The sequence below is a fragment of the Pteropus vampyrus genome, unplaced genomic scaffold (genome assembly GCF_000151845.1).
Source record: "Pteropus vampyrus isolate Shadow unplaced genomic scaffold, Pvam_2.0 Scaffold66, whole genome shotgun sequence".
In the NCBI taxonomy this organism is placed as follows: Eukaryota; Metazoa; Chordata; class Mammalia; order Chiroptera; family Pteropodidae; genus Pteropus; species Pteropus vampyrus.
The window spans coordinates 2,610,957-2,631,905 of NW_011888847.1; the positions used below are offsets into that span (position 1 = coordinate 2,610,957).

Sequence of the window (20,949 nt, forward strand, 5' to 3'; positions counted from 1 at the left end):
ACACACAATAAAGACTACTTTACCATTTTTGAGACTCAGGTTCTCACGGATCTCCTCGTGGTCACAGGGATGAGTAAAGTCAAAGATACTGTGTCCTGTTAGTTCCACCTGTTTCAGAAACAAGGTTAGGCTTCATTATTCCTAACAAGGAAGTAGAAGATTCCAAGAAGCAGCTGAGCCACTTCTAGATTTGGCACTAGGGAGGAAACAGAATCAGTTCTTCTCACATTCCCAATCTAGTCTTAGGTCCTCAGACATATGGATGTAACTGAGGACTGCCATTGGTGACAGAAACTGGATTCACAAGGGTTGGCCTGTTAATCTAGTCAGCAGAGCTATCCACCAGGATGACCATCGGCAATGCCAAGCTGAATGCCAGGGGCTGTGTGTTCCTGAGGCTTGTGGCCTGAGATTGGAGAGGGGGCAGGGTAGGTATGTGCCGGGAGAGGTCAGGAGGGATGTTACCAGAGTCCCCCACTAATTTCTACCCCAAAAGGTAATGTTTCCCTTTTTGAAAGAGCCAGAGAAGCATGTCACCTGTGTGAGTCCCATGAACTTGCTGATGTTTTCTGACAGAAAGATCATGTCGCCATCTTGGGTCACCACAGCAATGAAACCCTCCAAGGCCTTCAGGTATAGGTTATCCATCTGCTGGTCAGCCTCGGCTTCAGACTCATTTTCAGAGCAAACTGGAAAGACAGGACGGTTGGATGGCTTGCATGAATGCGGTGTTAAACAGATGCAATTGGCATTGACAGGTGTCTGCCAGGAATGGTACAAAGGCATCAAGTGGACTTTTTTGGAAATGCACACTGCCAGTCACCTAAGTGTCTGCCACATGCCCAAGCAGTGGACATAGGATGAGCACACAGGATCAATGAATGTGCCAGAATCACAGATGATGCTATTTCTGCAGAGGAATAGAGCAAGCCTGTACAAGGACAGGCCAGCTTTTAGAGTCAAGAGTTGGGCTGTACAGACTAGTATCCTGGTGGTATTCTCTCTAGAAAAGTAACAAAAGAAGGGAAATTCTTTCCTCTTCATACCCTGGTTCAGGTGGCCGGCCTTATGTCCATATACCACACACATACCCACACCCACACTCGATCCCTGTTTAGGCTGTCTGCCAAGTACTAGTCAGCTGAATGGATGATAACGAACCAACATCCAGGTGGGATGATGCCTCTGACAACGTTAGGGCTCTCACTTAACATCTGCATTTAAACAGAGGCTTTAGGAGGGACAATGACTTAACTCAGTGCTTTCAAATTTCAGCAAGCACCAGAATCACCTGGTGGGCTTGCTAAGACAAGGAAGGATTTCTGGGCCCAGGACTGCTATATAATTTGCAGGGCTCAGTGCAAAGTAAAAATGTGGGACCTCTTGTTGAAAAATTAAACCAGGCCCAGGGTGCTTCTAATTGTGAAACTCTGTGGCACTACACAAGCCACACACCCAGGAAGCTGGCCCTAGATGGGCCCATCTGCAGAGGTCCTGATTGGTTAGCTCTAAAGTGAGGGCTGAGAATCTGCTTTTCTAACAAATTCCCAGGTGATGTCAAGGCTGCTGGCCCTAGGACCACAGGTTTAAAATAACCACCCTAATACAAGTTCCTATGGATGACCCCAATGATGGGAAAATCAGCCTATTCTGGCAGGTGGTGACTTTTTCTGAGGATGGGTGAGGAGAGGTTTTCAGTACCATTTAAATCACATCAGATAGGTGACCACCTCCTCCAGATGGCAGAGGCCAGCTCCGTTATCTGTGGCCTGCGAAGAAGATTTTTTCTCTCCAATTTCTTTGATCTCAGTGGCAACACTGACTTCAAAATCTGGAGTAATCCCAAGACAACCTTATTTGGGTTAACTAGGCCCAGAGGAAATAGTTCTGCTTAAAATTTCCTGTTTTTAACAGTTCCGACACAGCTAAACTTGTTTCCATCCGTGCCCAGTACACTTGCTTCCAGGAGGTGGCGAAATTGGCTGCAGCAGCTGGCCAGCTGGCCTCTGGGAGGAAGAGGGGTGCTTGGGGGGGGAGCACAAATGGAAACAGAACATCTTGGAACTAAAGTCACAATGGCTGGAGGATCAGGAAGCTGGCGGGGCCGGCTCCCAAGGACCCTGGGGCAGCCAGGACTCCTTCCTCTATGGAGCTATTTGCTCCCACAGCACCTGCTCATCCTCCTGGAGGCTTCTGAAGGAGTCTGGCCAACTCACTGTAAGCTTGGAACTGAAGGTGAAAACCATGGGGTGGAGTCAGACCTTCACACAAGGGGCCAGGGGCTCATGCGCATCACCCCCTAACCCCGCCTCGCTGAAGACTGCTCTGCGTTTTTTCCTGCTCTTTCCCGTGAACACTGTGTCTTCCCTAACGTATCGTTCATCTCCCACTCAGTGTTAGGCACTTGAAAAATGTACTTATTAGCTATGCAGTTATTGCGGCCCTACTATGTGTCTGCCCTGTGCAAGGCACAAAGCAGGAAATCAGAAATCTGTGAACAAATGTTACTCTGTGCTCAGTCCTGTCCTAGGGAGAATCACAGTTACCGAGAGGTGTAAGAGCAAAATCCTTTGCCTCCAGGACTCTGCTGCTGGTGAAGACAAACTGCCGTAAGCTTATACAATAAGGGAGAGAAACTCTTGGTGCCCAACAAAGAGGAACCCACAGTAGGTGCTCAGTAAGCTGCCAACAGGAGTCTTTAAATTGCTGTGGATTCTCGGCTTCGTAGGGTCCTTTGGGGTCTGACCCGAAACAAGAGGGGCAGGTCACTAGAATCAGAGGCACTCTGCTGAGATGAAGCCTGCTCAGCCCTGCTCAGCCCTGCTCAGCCGGGGGAGCACAGGATCCTTTAATGCTAAAAATAGCCCCTGTAAACAGGCTTTGATGACTCCCCACAGTCAGGATATGCGCCGGCTGAGGTTTCGGAGCACTTTTTCCGGAGCACTGCTCATTTCCTTCAGGCAGCACCACCCTGTGGGGTGGGACTCCATGGGCAGCAGGAGCTGGGCATCTGGCGTGAGTGGGCAGGGTGGCAGGGCACTCTTGACGGGGTCCCTGAGACCAGGCTGTCACAAGGTGCTGCTGCTGGTGAGGATGCATTTTTAGTCCACCAGGGTCATTTCTCTTGTTCTTTAATCTGAGAGGTTCCAGGACTGCTTTGACTGTTCTTAAAACCATTCTGCTGTGATCTTCCTAGTTCAGATGTGATCTGCAGACAGTCGTCACTTAGTTATCATCGCAGGGGCTTTCCTTTTAAATGGATTCCTCCCCTCCAGTGATCCCGGAGCCATGGACACCCCCTGCCCCCATTCCTGGGTGTACTGATTACAAGAGCAGTGCCAGTCAAGCCACGAGGAAATTACTTTTCGATCACTTACTGGATCATTAGCCATACCTTTAAACTCCACTTGGGCTACCCTCACATCTTTAGCAGAAGGCACTGAGTTTACCTGATGTTGCTGGCATCCAAAGGGCCTCGAAAGTCCACTATCAGAGATTCATTCCTTTGTTCTTTACATAACTTACTATCCTGTCTTACCTCTCTGTATTAACCTTCATAAGCTGTAGCACAGGGCTAAGGTTAGTAAATATCTACTGATTGACTAGATCTTTCTTTGGTTTAAGTTAAGGGAATGATCTGAAAAAGGCCAGCATCTCTACATGAGATTATTAGCTGCTCTTAGCCATTAACATGCTAGCATGAATTAGTTTATCAGCGCTTCTCCAAAAAGGACAGAAAAAGACCTTGGTTTGGAGGGTGGGTGAGGCAAGGGATGAAAACCTAGGCAAGTCTGAAAGTGGTACATAAGGCACCAGAAACCATATCTGCTTCCACAATTTCTCTACTTTGGTTCCACTTTTCCTGCATGAAAAAGTCACAGTAAAAACTTTAAAATCATTTGTCCCATATTTTAATATCTTTCTCTTAGTCGTCCAGAGATCGGGAAATCATAATTTCTTATTAAGACTGATGTCTTCACTAAGCAAATCCAATGACTCAATAATAAACCCGACGTTTCTCTTAGAAAGCTTGCTTCACGTTAACCTGCGGCTCCTATGTGAAATTAATTTGATTTTTACCATGTATGAGTGTAGAAAAGTCAAAAATCCATTTTATGGTGAAAAGCCAATTTTGCACATTCACTGCTGTTGAATGCCCTTCGAATGCAGGAGTGACCCTCATTTGGTCACGGTTTGTGGGGCTCATCTTGAAAGAGGATTTAAGACAATCGAGTGGTATTTCCACCAATGTTCCCGTCAGAGTGTGTTCTGTTCTCGGCCCAGCGTGGAAGCTAATATCATAAAGCTATTGTTTCAGTTTGCTTCCTGTGATAGGAATCTCAATCGGCAGCCTAGACTCCTAGCCTGAATTTCTTAGCGTTGAGGTTTCCTCTCCAACATTCCCACACAGAACAGCCTACTGTGAAAATCAAAGGGAAACGTGTTACTAAGTAAAGAAGAAACTTTTCTAAAGCAAAACCTGGTCTTTTTTAGCCTTTTGAACTCTGAGGTATGCAACCAGCTATTTCCTATTATAAAATGAGCCAACATCAGTGCTCACCTTTGTTAGAAATGTTTCAGTAACGAGCCTGTTTTGACTTGGAAAAGCTTGGCAACTGCATTTTGATAGAAATTGCTGAAAGGTGGGTAAGAGAATTGTATGCTTATTATATATCTTATTTATATATACTTATAGATGAATTTACTCTATTTGTTCATAATAATTTTGATTTCTCAGTTATAACTTATCGAGAGCCTAATATGTGGCAGGCAAGAGGATAAGGGCTTTTACTTCTGCTATTTCAGTCCTCAAATAGCATCCCAGGGTAAGTACTGTCAGCTCCTTTGTGCAGATGAGGAAAATCAAGCTCAAAGACAGAAGAGATTTTCACGAGGTTGCCGTGAAGAAAGGCAGCCAGACTGAGGTTCCAACACAAGGTCTATTTGCCCACAACTTGTGTATTCTTTTTAATTGAGTCGTATGCGTTGAAAAAGCAAAATATAGTTAGAAAAGAAAAGAGTCCTGTCTCCCACTTAATTCCTGAAGACGATTTCGACAGTTGGTTGAGAGGATGCGTGGAGGGAGCCTGGAAGGGAGTGTAGGAAAAGAGGGTGCTGAAAGCCTTCTGGCTCCTCCTCCCCCCAGGCGATGCTTCTTTTATGAGAACTGCTCCTTCAAGGACACCATGACCACATGTGAAATGTAGACACTTTTTATCCTTTTCTGTCATTTCTTTCCTTGAAACAGAGAGGACCAGAGCTGACATGCTGAGGACTCTGGTTGGTCTGAGGCTGAGTTTAGCCAGAGGGCAGGCAGTTAGTGTCCACAATTTGCAACAGCTCCTGAGTGGGGATGTGTGATGTCTGTGGCCACTCTAATCCTATCTCTCTGGGTGTATCTGGTGCACAGAGGGTTCACGTCAGCACACATGCAAGCAGACGTGCTCAGAGGCCCGGCCTCTGATTCATGGTCCTCTCAAAGCCAACCTCTGAACCACTGAGAGGGAAGACTGGGCTTATGTGTTGGAGAGCATGGGAAACAAGACCTTGCATCGAGAGAAAGGATAGAAACATCTCACTGATTGTGGGAGGACCTTCTCCCTTTCCCACTGCTCGAGGCCAGCCCCTAGGTGATCTGTTTAACTTTGGTTACCCTGCCGCCTTCCTCACACGACCAGCCCTTAGCAGCATCTTCGCCTGACCAGGTTTGCAGACGCTCCTGCCTTCTTGTGTCTGTCTTTCCCATGGACAAAGATTCAAAGGACTTCAACTCCTGGTGCAGATTCCCCATGTGCTACATATGTGACTTCGGACAACTTTAACTTTTCTGTGCCTCACTTCTCATCCATCATCTATGAAATGTTCTGCAAGTCCAAATTCAATCAGGGAGGTAACCCAGGATTGAGGTATTACCCCTTCCAGGGCTCTCTGTTGGTGGAGGGATGGGGGTGGTGGTAGAAGGAAGCGATGATTAACCCAAAGAAATCAACGTCTAAGAATAAAATTTCAATACTATAACAGGGAAGTAGAGGAGATGTTTCTGGGTGTAGGGGAGGGGTCTTCATTTAGTCATTAAATCCCGCACTGCCTACTCTGTGTATAAATAAAGGTGATTCCAACACTACCAGACACTGCCCTCGCCTGTCCAGGAAGACGAGCCCTTTAAAAGAAAGAAGTACACATGTGCCCTGAGATGGTGTCTCCAGGTCTTTCTTACACTTCAGCCCATTGTTCTCTCTCTCTCTAGCACGTATGATGACGAATCTGCCACTGACTGCATTGTTCCTTTGAAAGTATTTATAGAGCATGTCTTTGCCTTAGGTTCTCCCCCTCCTCTCTGCTCTTTTCTAAGACTCTTTAGACTTGCAATACAGGGTTAAGCCTCCAACCCTTGGACCCACTGAGCTGTCATCTTATTTTCTGAAAGTCTTTCCCCCATATCCTTCCTGTGCTCCAGGGCCCAGAATAGCACATGCCGGTCTGGCCTCCCGGCCTCACACTGGATCCCCTCTGCTCAGGGTTTCTTTCCCAGAATAGCCACTTCATAACAGGATGGCAGGATCCACCCGGCTTGAAGGTACCGAGTTCACTCGGGAAAACTGGAAACCATCCAGAAAAGAACCTGCCCCTCCTGCCTGCCTTCCTCAAGCTCACTACCTCAGATGCTGCCCACCTGTGGCACCCTGACCAGTGGGGGAGGGACACTATCTGCCGACCAATTTCCTTATGAAACTGACAGACAAAACGAGCCATAGGATCTGAAACTGGAAAACTCAGGCTACCTCTTTCTGGTCAGGGCTAACAGGAAATGGTTTTTGGAAGAATGTAAACTCTAATAAAAAAAAAAAAAAAACGTTTTGTGAACTTGACACTTGTGGAGATACCAGGCGGGGTGAGAATGAGTTGGTCCTGTGAGGAGGTTGCTATCCATCAGATACTCCCCGGTGTGAATGAGTATGGTGGGTCAGGTGCTTAAAGACATGATCGTGGTTAATTTTCACAGACACCCTGTGCAATAAGTATTTTTAATCCTTTTTTACAGATAAGGAAAGCAAGAGCTGAGACACCAAATTATGTGCCTGGCAAACTGGCTAGTAAGAGGGAAAAGACTGTATGGGCACGCCTCTGCCCTTTTGGAGAGGTAGCTGAAAGATAAGCACTAGAACACTTCCTAAGGATTCAATCTGGGGTGGAGTGCGGGTCTTACGGCCAGGTGGAGTGGCAACGGGGAGGCTAGCAAAGCTGCTCCGTTCGCCCGGCTCCTTCTCTCCTCAGCCGCTAGGTGCCCAGATGCTTCCTTGGTCCTGTCCTTGCCCTTGGCTGTATTCATCATAAAGGTCATTGCTGTAAAGATGTGTAACAGGAAGGAATAAAGCACCAGTGACAGTTTCTGCGGGTGGAAGTTTTGCAGAGTGAGAGTTCCTGGGTGGGGAGACCTTTCCAGTAGCCTTCTAACTATGGCACAACAGAGCCTCCTGTGTGTGGGGACGCATTGGTAAGGCGGCTATCAGCACCAGCCGGGGGAGTCCACCAGCCTCACCTGAGGACAGGAGCTTGTGTGTTCGCAGGAAGCTGATAGCCAGCCGCATGATGGAGGCCTTATCCAGGTGGGAGCTCACGCTGTGAGGCAGGGGCAGCTCATGGGCCAGCTCGTAGAAGACCTCCGTCTCCTTGCTTCGCCGGCACCTCGCTGCATCCCGGGACTTCTCCTTCCTCCTCTCTGAGCTACTCCTAAATTGAGAGAGAAAAGTTTAGTGCCTAAAACGTTGCTGTCATCCTATCGCATCCCTGATCAAGACATCCCCAGGGCCTCCCAACCCATGGTACAGCCAAACTCTCTCACGCACCCATCCGGGCTCACTCTGGTTGTCTAGCCACACAGAGCCTGCTTTATATTGTCAGTTGTGTGTGTGCCTATCTTCTCAACTGCCCTTCCTCCTGTATGCCCACAGTGTCCAGGACAGGGCTTCACATGGTTTGAGCAAAGGCTTGCCAATTAAATTCATCCGCTAGCTTGGACGTGGTCCTGGGTTATCTGGGGACTGAGGTGAATGTGCGGTAATGGGAGGGACATATGAGTGACTGAGGCCAGGGACCCAAGTGGCTGTGTCAAAGGCTCTGGAAAAGAAGATGAAAGACGGCTTCAAGGTTCTTTCTAGATTAAACGCTCTTAGAAAAATTAAGTACAGTACTAGACCTTAGCTCCCATTCAGTATCAGAGTGATTTCCATGGTGCAAATAGAAAATGCCATTAGAGCCCAAGAACTGTCAGCCAGACATCCATCACTCTGGTGTCCCCAAGTGCACACCTGCCAAGGGTTACAAAGGAGTGAGCACACGCACATTTTCTTTCTAATCCTATCAGGATTAGAAAGATAGGCTCCTAGCCTGTCTCATGCTCATTTCTCTCTGCTTTGCAAGACAGAAGGAAGATGACATATACCAAAACTTGCCTCTTTCAGGAAGTCTTAACAAAATCTTGGATCTTTTTACAAAGCCTGTGTTACATTCTGACATGGGCAAGTTCAAAAGCCACACTCTCTGTATTGAAATTCTTTCACTTGCTAGCTCTGTTATATTCAAATTATTTAAACTGCTTAGCCTCAGTTTTCTCACCTGGAAAATGGTAATAAGAGTACTTATATGCCATTGTGAGTATTGAATATGATAATTTGTGTAAAATGTTTAGCACAAGCCTATCCCAACTGGACTCAATCAATATTAGCTGATATTAATAACAAATCTGTCCATGAACAAATGAACATGAAAAACATTACAAAAGAGTATAGAACAGCCTGATTTTCATAGAAATATATTATATATAGTTGTTCTTATATTTTATAGAGGAAAAAGCCTAGAAATATAATAACTATTATTCTTACAGCTATCACATATATAGTGCTTAATATATTCCAGGTACTATTTAAAGCACTACCATTTAGCTTCTTTAATTCTTACAACTACCCTTGGAGACAGTTATTATTATTATCCCTAATTTACAGATGAGGAAATGGGTCCATAGAGGCTAATTTACCTGCAGCCTTTCAGCAGATAAATGAAGTGGGACTTTGCACCAGGCAGGTGGCCCAGCCCCAGGTCCAGGCTCTTAACCATGGGTAACTGTCCTGTCTCTCTATACATAAAAATGTTATCAGTTTCAGGGTGGTGATGTTATGTGTGTTTTTCTTCATGCTTATCTGTATTTTATTTTTATATAAATAACTTATATTGCATGGTTAGTAAAGAAGTTTCATTTTTTTAAAGTGTCCAGTGCAGTTCATGGCTCTTAAGGCCTCATCCAACCAGCTCCAGCTCATGGTCTTGGTTCTCCCTTCTGAGATTTACAAACCAGGGCTGCTGCTCCTTTTATTTGGCTTTGTAGCCTATTAACTGGACAGATAATCAATATTTTGGGATTCATGGAATGCTGACATGCCCCTCAAACCCTTTAAGATTTAGGGCAGAGACACTGTTTTGACTTTATGACATGCTTCATTTAAAAAAAAAAAAAAGAACATCTAGCTCCCTGGATGGACTGAGCACCATACACTCAGACTGCAGGAAGAATGTCCAATAGCTGTTGATGGTCAAGAAGAACCTTCAGAAAAATTATGAAATGGGTGAAATTACTTTTCTTGTCCTATCTCTCTGTTCTGTTTCCTTTAACTAATCCCTGTTCCCTCCTCTGTCCCTGACTTCCAATTCCTAGAACCCTCTGCCCGGCACCTCAGCCATCCCTACCCTCTCAGGCCTGCCCTCAGGATCATGTTGCTTTTGCCCTAGACCTTTAGTGATACTTTGTATCTCTGTCCCTCCCATTTGCATCTTAATCCTGACCTCTGATCATGGAGCAAATGCAATTATTCAAGGCTTGCAGGCATCCTGGCACAGGAAAGAAGGGTAGGAAGCAGATAAGACACTAAAACTTTACCCATCATGCCTGTGTGTCATGGAAGCCAGGTAAAGGAGGGCCAGCATCTTTAAGATGTTGGATTCCATTCTCCAGCACCAACCTTTTCATTCCCTGACAAAAGCATCAACACATGATCAGTTATGAGGGGCATCTAGAGAAGCCATGCTGAGGTAGAAGTCCCCGATACAGGCTATGACATTAACACCAACATGCACAGAGCTTCCCTTTGCTATATTGCCCCTTCCTTAGAGTGGAAGAGCAGACAAGACAGAGAGAACCAGGAGGGGGAAAGGCAGTCTGGAGCCGGTACTCTGTCTGGCAACGGTGTTTGACATTTGGGTCCTACCATGTTTCCTGGACCACACAAATGTTTATTGATACCTACTTTTGTGCCTGGCACTGTACCAAGAATCTTCCATGTTATTACCTCATTATAATTCTGCTAAGAACACAATATGGTGGGTATTGTCAACACAATTTACAGATGTGGAATCTGAAGCTCAGACATAATAGTAATTTGCCCAAGATCACAAAGCAAATGCCTGTATAAGCTCTTGGAGATTTTACAGTTATTGAGCAGACACTTAGAAGTCCTGAGAAATGTGGATGCTCCCTATTTAATTCCATCCTCACAAACTACATGTGAGAGGAGCAAGGCAGGCATTGCTGCTGTCCCCATTTCACAGAAACTGAGCCCCAACCCTGTTAAGTGGTTTACCAAGGGCAATCCTGCTAATTAGTAGCAGAGTTGGGGCTAGAAACCATCTCCTCCTAGGTCAATGCTTAATGATAAGAGATAGTGGTTCTAGCAAGAAATAAAAAAACAGCAACATCTTAACATTTAGAAAAAGATTGAGAATCTCACACAACCTCTTGGTTTAAACGTCATGAGCTCCCTTTTAGCTACCTCGTTTTTACGGTTGCACTCTAAGGACTAACAGGACTTTAACTAGATTATCTAGTTAAACTTGACACAGTCCAGAGATATCTAATGTTGACTCTTGGAACATCAGACAAAAATGTGGAACACTGTCATGATTTAATTACCAACACTGAAGAACAGGTACAAGTAACGCCAAGCGTGAAGGTAAGACCTCCCTAAGCCCACTGATGCACGTACAGCCCACTTCCTCATACCACCCATCCCAGGTTAGGTCTCTTAAATAGAACAGGAAACTAGAAGTTAGGACTGATGTTTTAATGTATTGGCCACAAGACTATCTAGCTATTTGATTTTGGACAAGAAAATGCATTCTTTGTGCCCCGGTAGCCTCAGCTGTAAGATGAGAGAGATCTCATGTCTTATTTGTCAGAATCAAATGAGATGAGTGTAGATGGGCTGGAAGTACAGGCATACCTCACTTTATTGAGCTTAGCTTTACTGAGCTTCATAGATGTTGCATTTTTTACAAAAGGACGGTAAGACCCTCCACCGGCAAAAAGATTACGACTCACTTTATTGCGATGCTCTGGAACTGAACCCACAATATCTCTGAGGTATGCCTGTACTAGAAAGCACTCCACAGATGAAAACTGTTGTGACTGATAATAATGATCCCATTATCTGGCTAATCCGAGGATTAGTCACATTCAGACTTTGGCCATAATAGCCATTCTTTATCGCCAAATCGATGCTGTCTCAGGGCTAGGGGTGTATTTGCAGTCATGTTGATCGAGACCAGTTCTTTGTGTCATGTTGCTGAAACTTCTTAGGTCAATGAGGCTTCATTTTCTTAAAATACTTGCATTTTATTTTCTCTCTCTAGATGGGTTCTAGAATTAACTGCAATAGACCAGATTTTTGAAATGACAATTCTAGATATGGCATGTTAGAATTCTCCAGTTTCTTGTAAAAAAAAATATATATATATATATATATATATAAATATATATATATATATTTAGAGTAGATAAGGCATACATTCCTTGTTCTCAAGGAGAATGCATCTAGTTAATAAGCCAATAACTTGGCTTAATAACTTTCTATTAACCATAGAAATAAGTACAGGCAATGAACATTATAGGTGGTTAAGAAATGAGCTGGTGTGTGTGAGCAAACAAGGTCAGGGAAGGCTACTCAGGGAGGCAGGATTTCAGCGGATCCTAGAAGGACAAATAACAATACCCTTATGGTGTTTGAGGGCACTTTTCCCCTCCACATGTGTTATGCAAGTCTCACAGCAACACCGAGAGATAGGAACTTTTATCTTCGTTTAATAGGTGAAGAAGTGGAGATTTAGAGAGATTAAGTAATTTGCTAAAAGACATTGTCTCAAACCGAGTTCTTCTGGGTCCAAGAACAAAGGTTTCTCCACTGGCAGCAAGGAAACTTACTGAATGACTTAGACATGGCCAGTGCTGTGTTATACTTTCCTACAAACTAGATGTTCATATACAAGACAGGATGAAGAGGAGGGTTAAGATTTGGAAGAGACCATGACACCAAGATTCCATGGTGGGTGAGGACATTCTGTCCTTAAGTGAGCACCCGCTCCCCTTGGGAAAAGACCAGGAACCTTAAGAGTAGGAGTAAGAACTAATATCTGAGTTCACATGAAGTGTGGATAGGAAGAAGGGGAATCAGTGCTATGGGCTTTAGCAGGAGGCTGCCCTCATCACTGCAGGGCTGGTGGGTGGGGTGGTGTGCTGTTAGCAGGAGACTCCACAGTGCCTCATAAAAGCTGTGGGTCCAACCTGCCTGTACGTATCTCTCCATGCTGCAGTTGGAGAACAAGCAGTTTCTTTTTCTTTCTTTTCTTTTCTTTTTTTTTTTTTGGCATCTTAATATATACAAATTTATACTTTGTCTCTCCTAGTTGGAAACTCAAAGTCTGAAACACTGGATTCCAACTAAGGAAAGCAACCAGTTAAGAAACAGGCAGCCAGTCAAAAGACAAAACCAAACACTGTCCTAAAGCTCCAGCAGATATATGCTACAATTCAACTGGGAAAAACCTCTTGGTCCACAGCTTCACTATCTTAAAAATGTCTTCTTAACTTTTGGGTCACTGTTCCAAGCCTGATGTAGGGATCCGTACTTGAGTCAGTATTTGAGCCATTATCAGCTCTTGGCCAAGATGATCCTGGTTCCTGATTTCCAGGTGAACGCAGCCTGGTGTGGGGCCTCCAAGATGTCACCAGTTGCACCAGTGGGATTGGTAGCTGAACGATAGTCTCCTGACCTTTAGTATGATCGGGACTCCCATGCCTAATGCCTGTGGGCCATCAGGGAAACAAAACAATATGCTTGTTACCTATAAGGTAGATGGCTTAGAAGCAAAATGGAACTCAGCAGGGGAGAGAGACTGAGGCTAATTAAGCCATCTTAGATCAGTCTATTGGTTGGCGGTGAAATTCCAGGTGGGTGAATGGAGAAGATGAAGGTCAAATACAATTGGGGGTTAGGGGATTCTCATAACCCCAGTGAGGCTGTGTGGCTACTACACAAGGGCTGCCTGAGGAACACACCAGCTCAGGTCCCGGAGACTGGGATAAGTGTCTGGCCCACACCCTAGAGGGTGATTGCTTAGTAAATTAGAGAAGAACCAAAACTAGTGCTTCTCAATCTTGGCTACTCACTGGAATCATCGGAGGAGCCTTCAAAAGTCATGCCTGGGTCCTCTGCATAATCACCTAGAGATTCCAGTGTAACATATCTGGGGTGCAGCCTGAGCATCAAGGGTTTAAAGAGTCCCATGTGATTCTCAAGTGCAGCCAGGAATGGAAACCGCTATTGCAAAGCAGTTAGCTTTAAAATGAAAAGGCTTTTTTTTTTTTTTTAAAGAAGAGAGGCAGAGGAAACATATTTATTGAGCACTGGGGCTAGGTGCATTTCATAAACAATCTCATCTGATCCTCCTTTAAATTATGCAGTATTTTGTGGTTCTGCTTTTATAGAGCAAGGGTTCTCAACTTTAGCATGCAGCAGAATCACCGGGAGGGCTTATTAACCCACAGGTTTCTGAGCTTGTGATCATGTCTTCGGAGGACCGATACCCAGGTTGGCTTCTTAAACCTAACCATACTCTTTCCCTCAAAAATTCACTATGGCCAGCAAATTTGGAGTCAGCATCCTAAACCAAAGTTATTTATCTGGGAGCTCATGTGACCATCACTGTACCAGATTCTACAGCTGACAGAAAGAGGGAGGTGAAAATAAAAGGGCAGAGATTTGAATAGATGCCACATAAAAGGCGGTTATCCCTCAAAATAGCCACCTTGGGAGAAGGTACAAACTTGATTCCAGTGAAGTGGCCACTGCGCTCAATATTTTGCGAGGTCTTTTCAGAATTAGTTTCAGAGCCACATAAGAAAATTAGTCAGAACACTTCACAACACATGCCTCATTTTAAACCCCAAACAATATTACATCCTGTTTACCCACCCCTCCCCCTAGTTGCCAGACTTGGCTGTGGATGGAATTTGGTTATTTGAAAGAATAAAATGTGCCCTCAAAGATAAGGCCTTGCCACAATTGAAGGTTTTCAAAAGAATGGTCTTTGGTTCTGAAAGCAATTCGAAAGGAGTGGCAAAAATGTTTTAGAAGAGGGTGGTGTTCTGGCGATCAATTTTCTGGGGACATTCTGAGGTCTCTCTTAAGGCAATAGTGATTAATAGGGAATCTATTGTTAGCCAGTCAAAAGAGAAGGAATCAAGTGAGCAAATTCAGGAGGAACTGGGCAGATCAGACAGACTCAGACAAGGAGGAAAAGGCATTAACCCGTTTCAGGATGCGGACTTCTGGTGAGGAACATGGTCTCTGCCCTGAAAGAGACCACAGCCCAACTGGGAGATAAGACTAACACTACAGACTAACATATCAAAAGTCCTAAGAGAGGGGATACAAAGAGGAGGTGAGGCTGGAGTGGCTAAAACAGGAGCGGATGTTTTCACTCACCCTTTCCCTGAAGGAGGAATCCTAAAAAGTGTCTCATACCTCAACCTCCCAACATCCTTTCCTCTGGGGCTGAGCCCCTGGCTCCCTGATTCACCCTGATGGCCTGTGCCCCTGGAGAGAGGGCCTGGACTGCATTCAGAGCTGACAGTAATGTCTGGAGCCCACCCAACATGGCCCTCTAATGGTCAATTCTGCTTGGGGCTCACTGGAGATGCTTATCTGGTGGCCTTCTCTGCTCCAGGCAGCCTCGGAGAAGGGAGCAGCAGATGCAATTACTGAGCAGCCCCATAGGTACAGCCCATCTGGGACTCCAGATAACCCAGCTCCTTACATAATCGGAGGACATGTGCAGTCCTCAGCCCAGCTGGGAAAGGCCGTGCATGCACAGGAGTAACAGTGACAAACTGCCCCTACACTTAGCTTTACCAAACCCAAGCCTTAGCAGAGTTCACTTTACTCAACATGTTGGTAATACCACTTTGCGTCTGTATCACTCACTATAAAGCACTTTGTAAGTAAACCTGTAAATCTTAGCTAGTAGGATAGAAAGAGCAGGTACTATGATTCCCATTTTCGAGATGAAGAAAATTGAGGCTCAGAAAAGTAATGGGAATGTGTGGAGTTGGAACAAAACCCCTGAGCTCTGATTCTTTCGAGGACACGTGAACAGAGAGCCCATTGCCAACCAGCATTAGTCTTGTCACACAGTTGGACATAGACCATTATGCATTACCACTTCATAACCTAGTTTATCTTAACAGATCATTTCTTTTTAAAAAGGTTGTGATGGAAATAAGGGTAATACATATTTAGTGTAGGGGACTTTGAAGATACAGAAAGGTTAAAAAAACCTTGAAATCTGATTGTATTTATGGCTTTTTACTTAATATTTGGTCACATTTTAAAGCATTCTTTAAACGTGTTTGTAACCGCCAGCAATATCATATTGTATGGGTGGATCACAACGCACTTGACTGTTGTTCAGATATAGTTTCTAATTTCTGGCTGTTATAAAGAACACTACGATATCTACCTTTGTATCAGGTGTTGCTTTTGATTTTTTATAATTAAAGACGACACATACCCAGCTGGCTGCCAGCTCCCCACAGCTCCCTCACAGTGATCCCCTGGGACAGCTGAGGAGACTGATTTGGCACCATCAGCACCTTCGGGACCACAGCCACTGAATGTGGGTCCCAGAGGAGGTGCGGCAGAGTGATATCAGGGGGAAGGAAAGCAGGGTGTGAACATCGCCTCAGCACCTTTCCCTGCCCGGTCACTGGCTCCTTTAGGCTTTCTCCTCTCTCATGCCAACTTAAAGCATCTGAAGAGAGGTGACCAACGCCAGAGAAATTGGAGAACCCAGTTCTGTGAAGATGGCCATTCTTGTTGGTCAGCAGGACCTCATCCCCCACAATAAGTGTTCTTTCCACCTGCCCATATCTCACCGTATCCAGTGCACTGATGGAGAAGCCTGGGTGGCATCTGTACACAGGAAAAGGGGAAGATAGCAAGCAGCCACAGCAGGCATTGGCCTGGCCCTCCATTGTTCTCTCTGACCTCGATGCCCTGCTACCGCCCAACCCGTACACTGTGCAGACTCCAGCTGATGGACTACCTAACCCCAGCAAGCTGAGAAGCTGCTGCTGCTGCATCTAGGAAAGAATCACATGTACTACTTGTAGACTGATTAAAGGACTCTCATCAGGATTTAATCCTGAAATAATCTCATGAGGTAGGTATGGTCTGTCTCATCCTCACTTTACACATGAGGAAACAGACTCCAAGGATGTTAGTGACATGCCCAGTGTCTCTCAGTGATGGAACCTGTGCCCATTCCTATCATTCGACCATAAATCCCATATTCTTGATTGCAACTGGGCAACCTTCCCCCAAATGCCCTTAAGCAGGTCCCTCTTGCAGATTCAGAGGCTTAGTTGAGTTGGGTGTATTGCGGGTAAAGCCCCCTAAGGACACAATTTGATGAGCTCTTGATCTGAGAAGCAGAGAAGGAGATATCCTGGTCACCCTCTTTCCCTGGAGTCAGCCCTTAATTGACAAACCAGGCCCAGTGGAATACTTGTTCTCTGCTTAGAGATGTTTGTCTTAAAAAAAAAAAAAAAAAAAAGTTCTTACTTTGCTAGTAGAGTCTATGGATGCCACAGGTCAAGTGTTTCACTCTCACTAGACTATTGTCTTTGTGTCATTTCTGTGGGCTTGAGGGTGTTACCCCATACCCAAACCGTGACCAGGTATGATTGAGGGTTTGTCCTTAGGGCTTCTTCCTTTGGATCCCACAGGCTTCCAACAGCATACTTTGTGGTCTGGCTCAAGCCATTCTGTGAGTACAGCCATCCTGTTCCTACACTGCCTTCAGCTAAGAACACTGACAAAGAAATGGCACAGCAGAAGGAAAAAGAAAAAAGTGCCCGAGATGTAAAACAGAGTCCCCAGCATGAAGCAAGCACTCTCTCTGGAGTGAGCGGGGCGCGGCTCACTGCCTCCTCTCCCCTGAGATCGAGCCCCTGCTCCTCCCCATCCCCACACCCTTCCTGGAGTCACACTCTTCATTGCCTTGGCCTGTCTAAATCACTCTCATCTTTCAGGACCTCCATTTTCTCCAGGAAGGCCTCACTTACGCTGACCTCTCTGCACCCCACTTTAGAGGTTCTGCGCTGTACGATCCAGCCCCATGCTGCTCTCCATTTATTTCACTTCTGTAGCTTTTGTCTCCCTATGTAGACCAAACATTCTTGAGGGAAGGGACCCATCATCTCTTCTTTTGGTGTTCTCTAAAGCATAAATGGTACAGAACGGTACAAACAGGAGACACTGGATTAAAACCACTATTAAATGAATTCTGTTCCACGAATTCTTCAAAGTTGCTCATTGTTCTAGATCTTTCATCAGAATTTGACTCCAAGTTTTAATCAGAATAAAAGGTTTCCATGTGGGAGGAGCCATAGTACAGAGACAGTCAAAGATGCCTGTGTGTGTGCACACACGCGCGCATGTTCTAAACATTGAATCAAATCTGGGACCTGAACTAGTGCTGGGGTCTGACAGTTGCCCGTGGTCACATAGACCAGCACTTCTCAGACTTAACTGTGCACATGAATCACCTGGGCTCTTGGTACAATGCTGTTCTGACTCAACAGGTCTGGGCTGGGGCCTGAGAGTCTGCAGTTCTAACAACCTCTCAGATGATGCTAATTCTACTGGTCTGTGACCACACTTCGAGTGGAAAGAGACCCAGGGACAAATGAGATCTCGAGACCAAGGACACGATGGAGATGCCGACATCTGGCAGGCTTAGTGCCACCCTCATGCCATCCTTATCCAAAGCCACCTAAAGTCTAACAAGCCAGGTCTCCTTCTTTTCCACCAGGAAGCATCTTGCTCTCTGTTTATATTTCTTTATGGGATTCGCTAAACCCTACTTTGATGTCTCTTCCTTCACATCTTCTCCACCTCTATCATCTCATCCCTTCTTATTTCTTATAACTTCATCCCTGGGGCCAGTTCAAGCGCTACTTCCCCGCAATGCTTCCCTGGCCACTCTCGCTCCCTTCTCCAAGGCTTTTCCTGCCCACATTACTCACTGGCCCTTATTAAAGGCCTCCCTGTCTTGCTGGCTTTTCTATGCAAACCTCCAGCTGCTATAACTGAACTGTAAGTACCTTAGTGCCTGGGGCGGTGGGGGGCAGGCCGGGGAGGAACAGACACAACATCTTCTACTTCTGTGCATCCCTCACAGGACCTTGGGTCATGGCAGACAAATTGGGTAAATATTTGCTAATTGATTGCAAAGGCAATTCAAGTGTGCCTTGCACTCTTCTCTCCCTCTCAGGGAGGAAAGAAAAAGTGATCCAGCTGCCTTGGCCTCCATCCCCAGCCCCAGGGCCTTGTTCTTCTCCTGGAAGCTGCAGCTGGGCCAGCTTAAATTTTAGTTCTCTGCAGCTCCTCTTCCCTTCAGTGAAGAGTTAAAGCATTGGGAAGGCTGCTTCCCACTTGGAAATCTCCATTTCCTCATGCAGCGTGAACAAGAGAACATCTATGGACAGAGGCTGAGCGAGCCAACTGCACAGGGAGTGAACTCGCTCTGAATGGGGCTGTTCTAACACCCGCCAAGTCAAGTCATTAAGATGCCATCCCCGAGGTGCAGCCCCCAGCGTCACCTCTAGATATCCCCTGAAGCCTTGCCGGCAGAAAAGAATGAATGGTGAGCACAGAGCCTAGTGAAAGCGAGCTCTTTCATGAGCAGTGGGGAGAGGACCTCTGCGTTTGCACTGGAGTGGGGGTTGCGTTGCTGTTGAGGAGGTAAAAGTAGGGGTCCTCCTCTCTCCCGCTCCCCCACGTCACCACGCTAAATTAAAACTAACCCCGATTTACGCAGAGTTGCCAAAACTGCCCCTCAAAAGGCATCTGAGGGGAGGGGGTGGTAATAACATTAGAGAAAATATGTGCAATGCCAAAAATAATCATCGTGTCATGAGAAGACAGAACTGGGCCGCCTCAGGGGCCAGCGCGGGTAAATTCAGGAAGGAGGGGGCAGAAATTCCCCTGGCAGTGTTGTCAGACATTCTGGGTGAAAAAAATTTAAAAAGCTATAACTGAAATAGACAGTGGTCAGAGAGCTCTTTTCAAGTACGGAATATGATTTTAAGGGTCAGTTCTCTATTCTTTATTTCAGACACTTTAATTTCAAAGAAAATAACATTTATTTACTCTTTTAATAGGGACTGATACTTAATCATATGCCAATCGTGAAACACCTTAGGATCTGCCTTTCTAATCCCAATTTGACGCCAGAACTTCTGGTGCCTGGTATTTAAAGTATTTTAAAATGGCAAGAGAAGGGTGTGGGGGGAAGCACAGGATCTCTCCCTTTCCTCCCCCCATCCCATAACCCCCTCTCTTCTCCCCATTTAAAAAAAGAAGAGACAGCAAAGAGAAAGTGAAAGGAGAGAGAAAGGAGACCGGAGAGAGTCTCAGAGGCTTTTTCTCCCCTAAGCTTCCTTTAGAACCCCGATTTCCAGCCTACTTACCTGGTCACATGTCTACAGCTGTGGGATCTGATTCATGACCACAGCGCAAGCCTGTGCTTTCTCCCAATTTTGCCCTGTCATACTACGATGAGAAGTAAGATATTCACACAAGTTTAGGAAGCTACACGCCATTCCTTTGTAGAGGAGTCATCAAAAGCCATGGGAAATGCCAAAAAGTATTCCCCAAGTTACTGTCACGCTCTAAAATGATAATATGGAGCAATTTGGGAAATAACGTTTGTTTATTTTCCCTGCAGCCATAGCTGCTTCTCTCCACTCATTCAACTAATATTTATGAATCCCTCTTCATGGGCTGGGGCTGTGAGCAATGGAATGAAACATGGAACGACACTTCTCATCTCAGGGAGCCTGCAGAGGAGTGAAGAGTGAAGTCCTGAAGGACTTGGCCTGGTGTCAGTGACGTGATGGAAGTCTGAGGGAGGAAGTCTGCAAGGCTGGACAGTACAAGGAGTGCTTGGTGCTGGAGATGGAGTTTGAAGGAGGGGCAGGTATGGGCAATCAGGCGGGCAGGAGGGATGAGAAGGACAAAGATACTGCTGAGCAATGAGTAAGGGTAGCTGGTGGGCAGGAGACAGGCTGAAGGGCAGGGTGCAGGACAGGATAAGCCAGAATGGGAATGCATTTATTCAATAAACATTGTTGAGTATCCACCAGGTGCCAAGCACCGGAGAGGGCTTCCAACAAGAAGACTGGTAAATAAAGTCAAATAATCTGATAAGTGCCTACACCACTGACTAGAGTACCTGCTGAGCCAGGTGGTGGTCAGTCAGGGCAGAACCCAGCCTGGATCCCTCTTTTGCTGACGGAACACAGGACAGCAAGTATGTCCCTCTTTCTTGGCAGCAAAGCCAGGGGGTATGAGTCCCTTTGTTAGGAGCTCTATATATGGCAGCAACCCTTGGGCCACCACAGGCCAAAGCCTCAGCTCAGCCCACAGAGACCTTGGCGAGGCATTCTTGCTGAACAGTAACTCACAAATGCTACTCATGGGACGAAAAGCAAACTTCACTGAGGGTACACGCCTCCTCTGGCCCCAGTGGTATTCTGTTTATTTTCAAAAACTTTAGCCC

General features: G+C 45.8%; 1 protein-coding gene across 1 annotated transcript in view; it reads right to left on the bottom strand.

Annotated features, from left to right (window-relative positions):
- The window catches only part of EPAS1 (endothelial PAS domain protein 1), an 83,507-nt gene that overhangs the window by 29,900 nt on the left and 32,658 nt on the right, over nt 1-20,949 (bottom strand). Inside the window, exons 2-4 of the mRNA XM_023531273.1 lie at nt 7,541-7,731; nt 538-689; nt 24-108 (exon numbers count right to left, since the gene is read on the bottom strand). Coding sequence (XP_023387041.1) covers nt 24-108; nt 538-689; nt 7,541-7,731 — 428 coding nt within the window. The remainder of the gene's footprint in view (nt 1-23; nt 109-537; nt 690-7,540; nt 7,732-20,949) is intronic.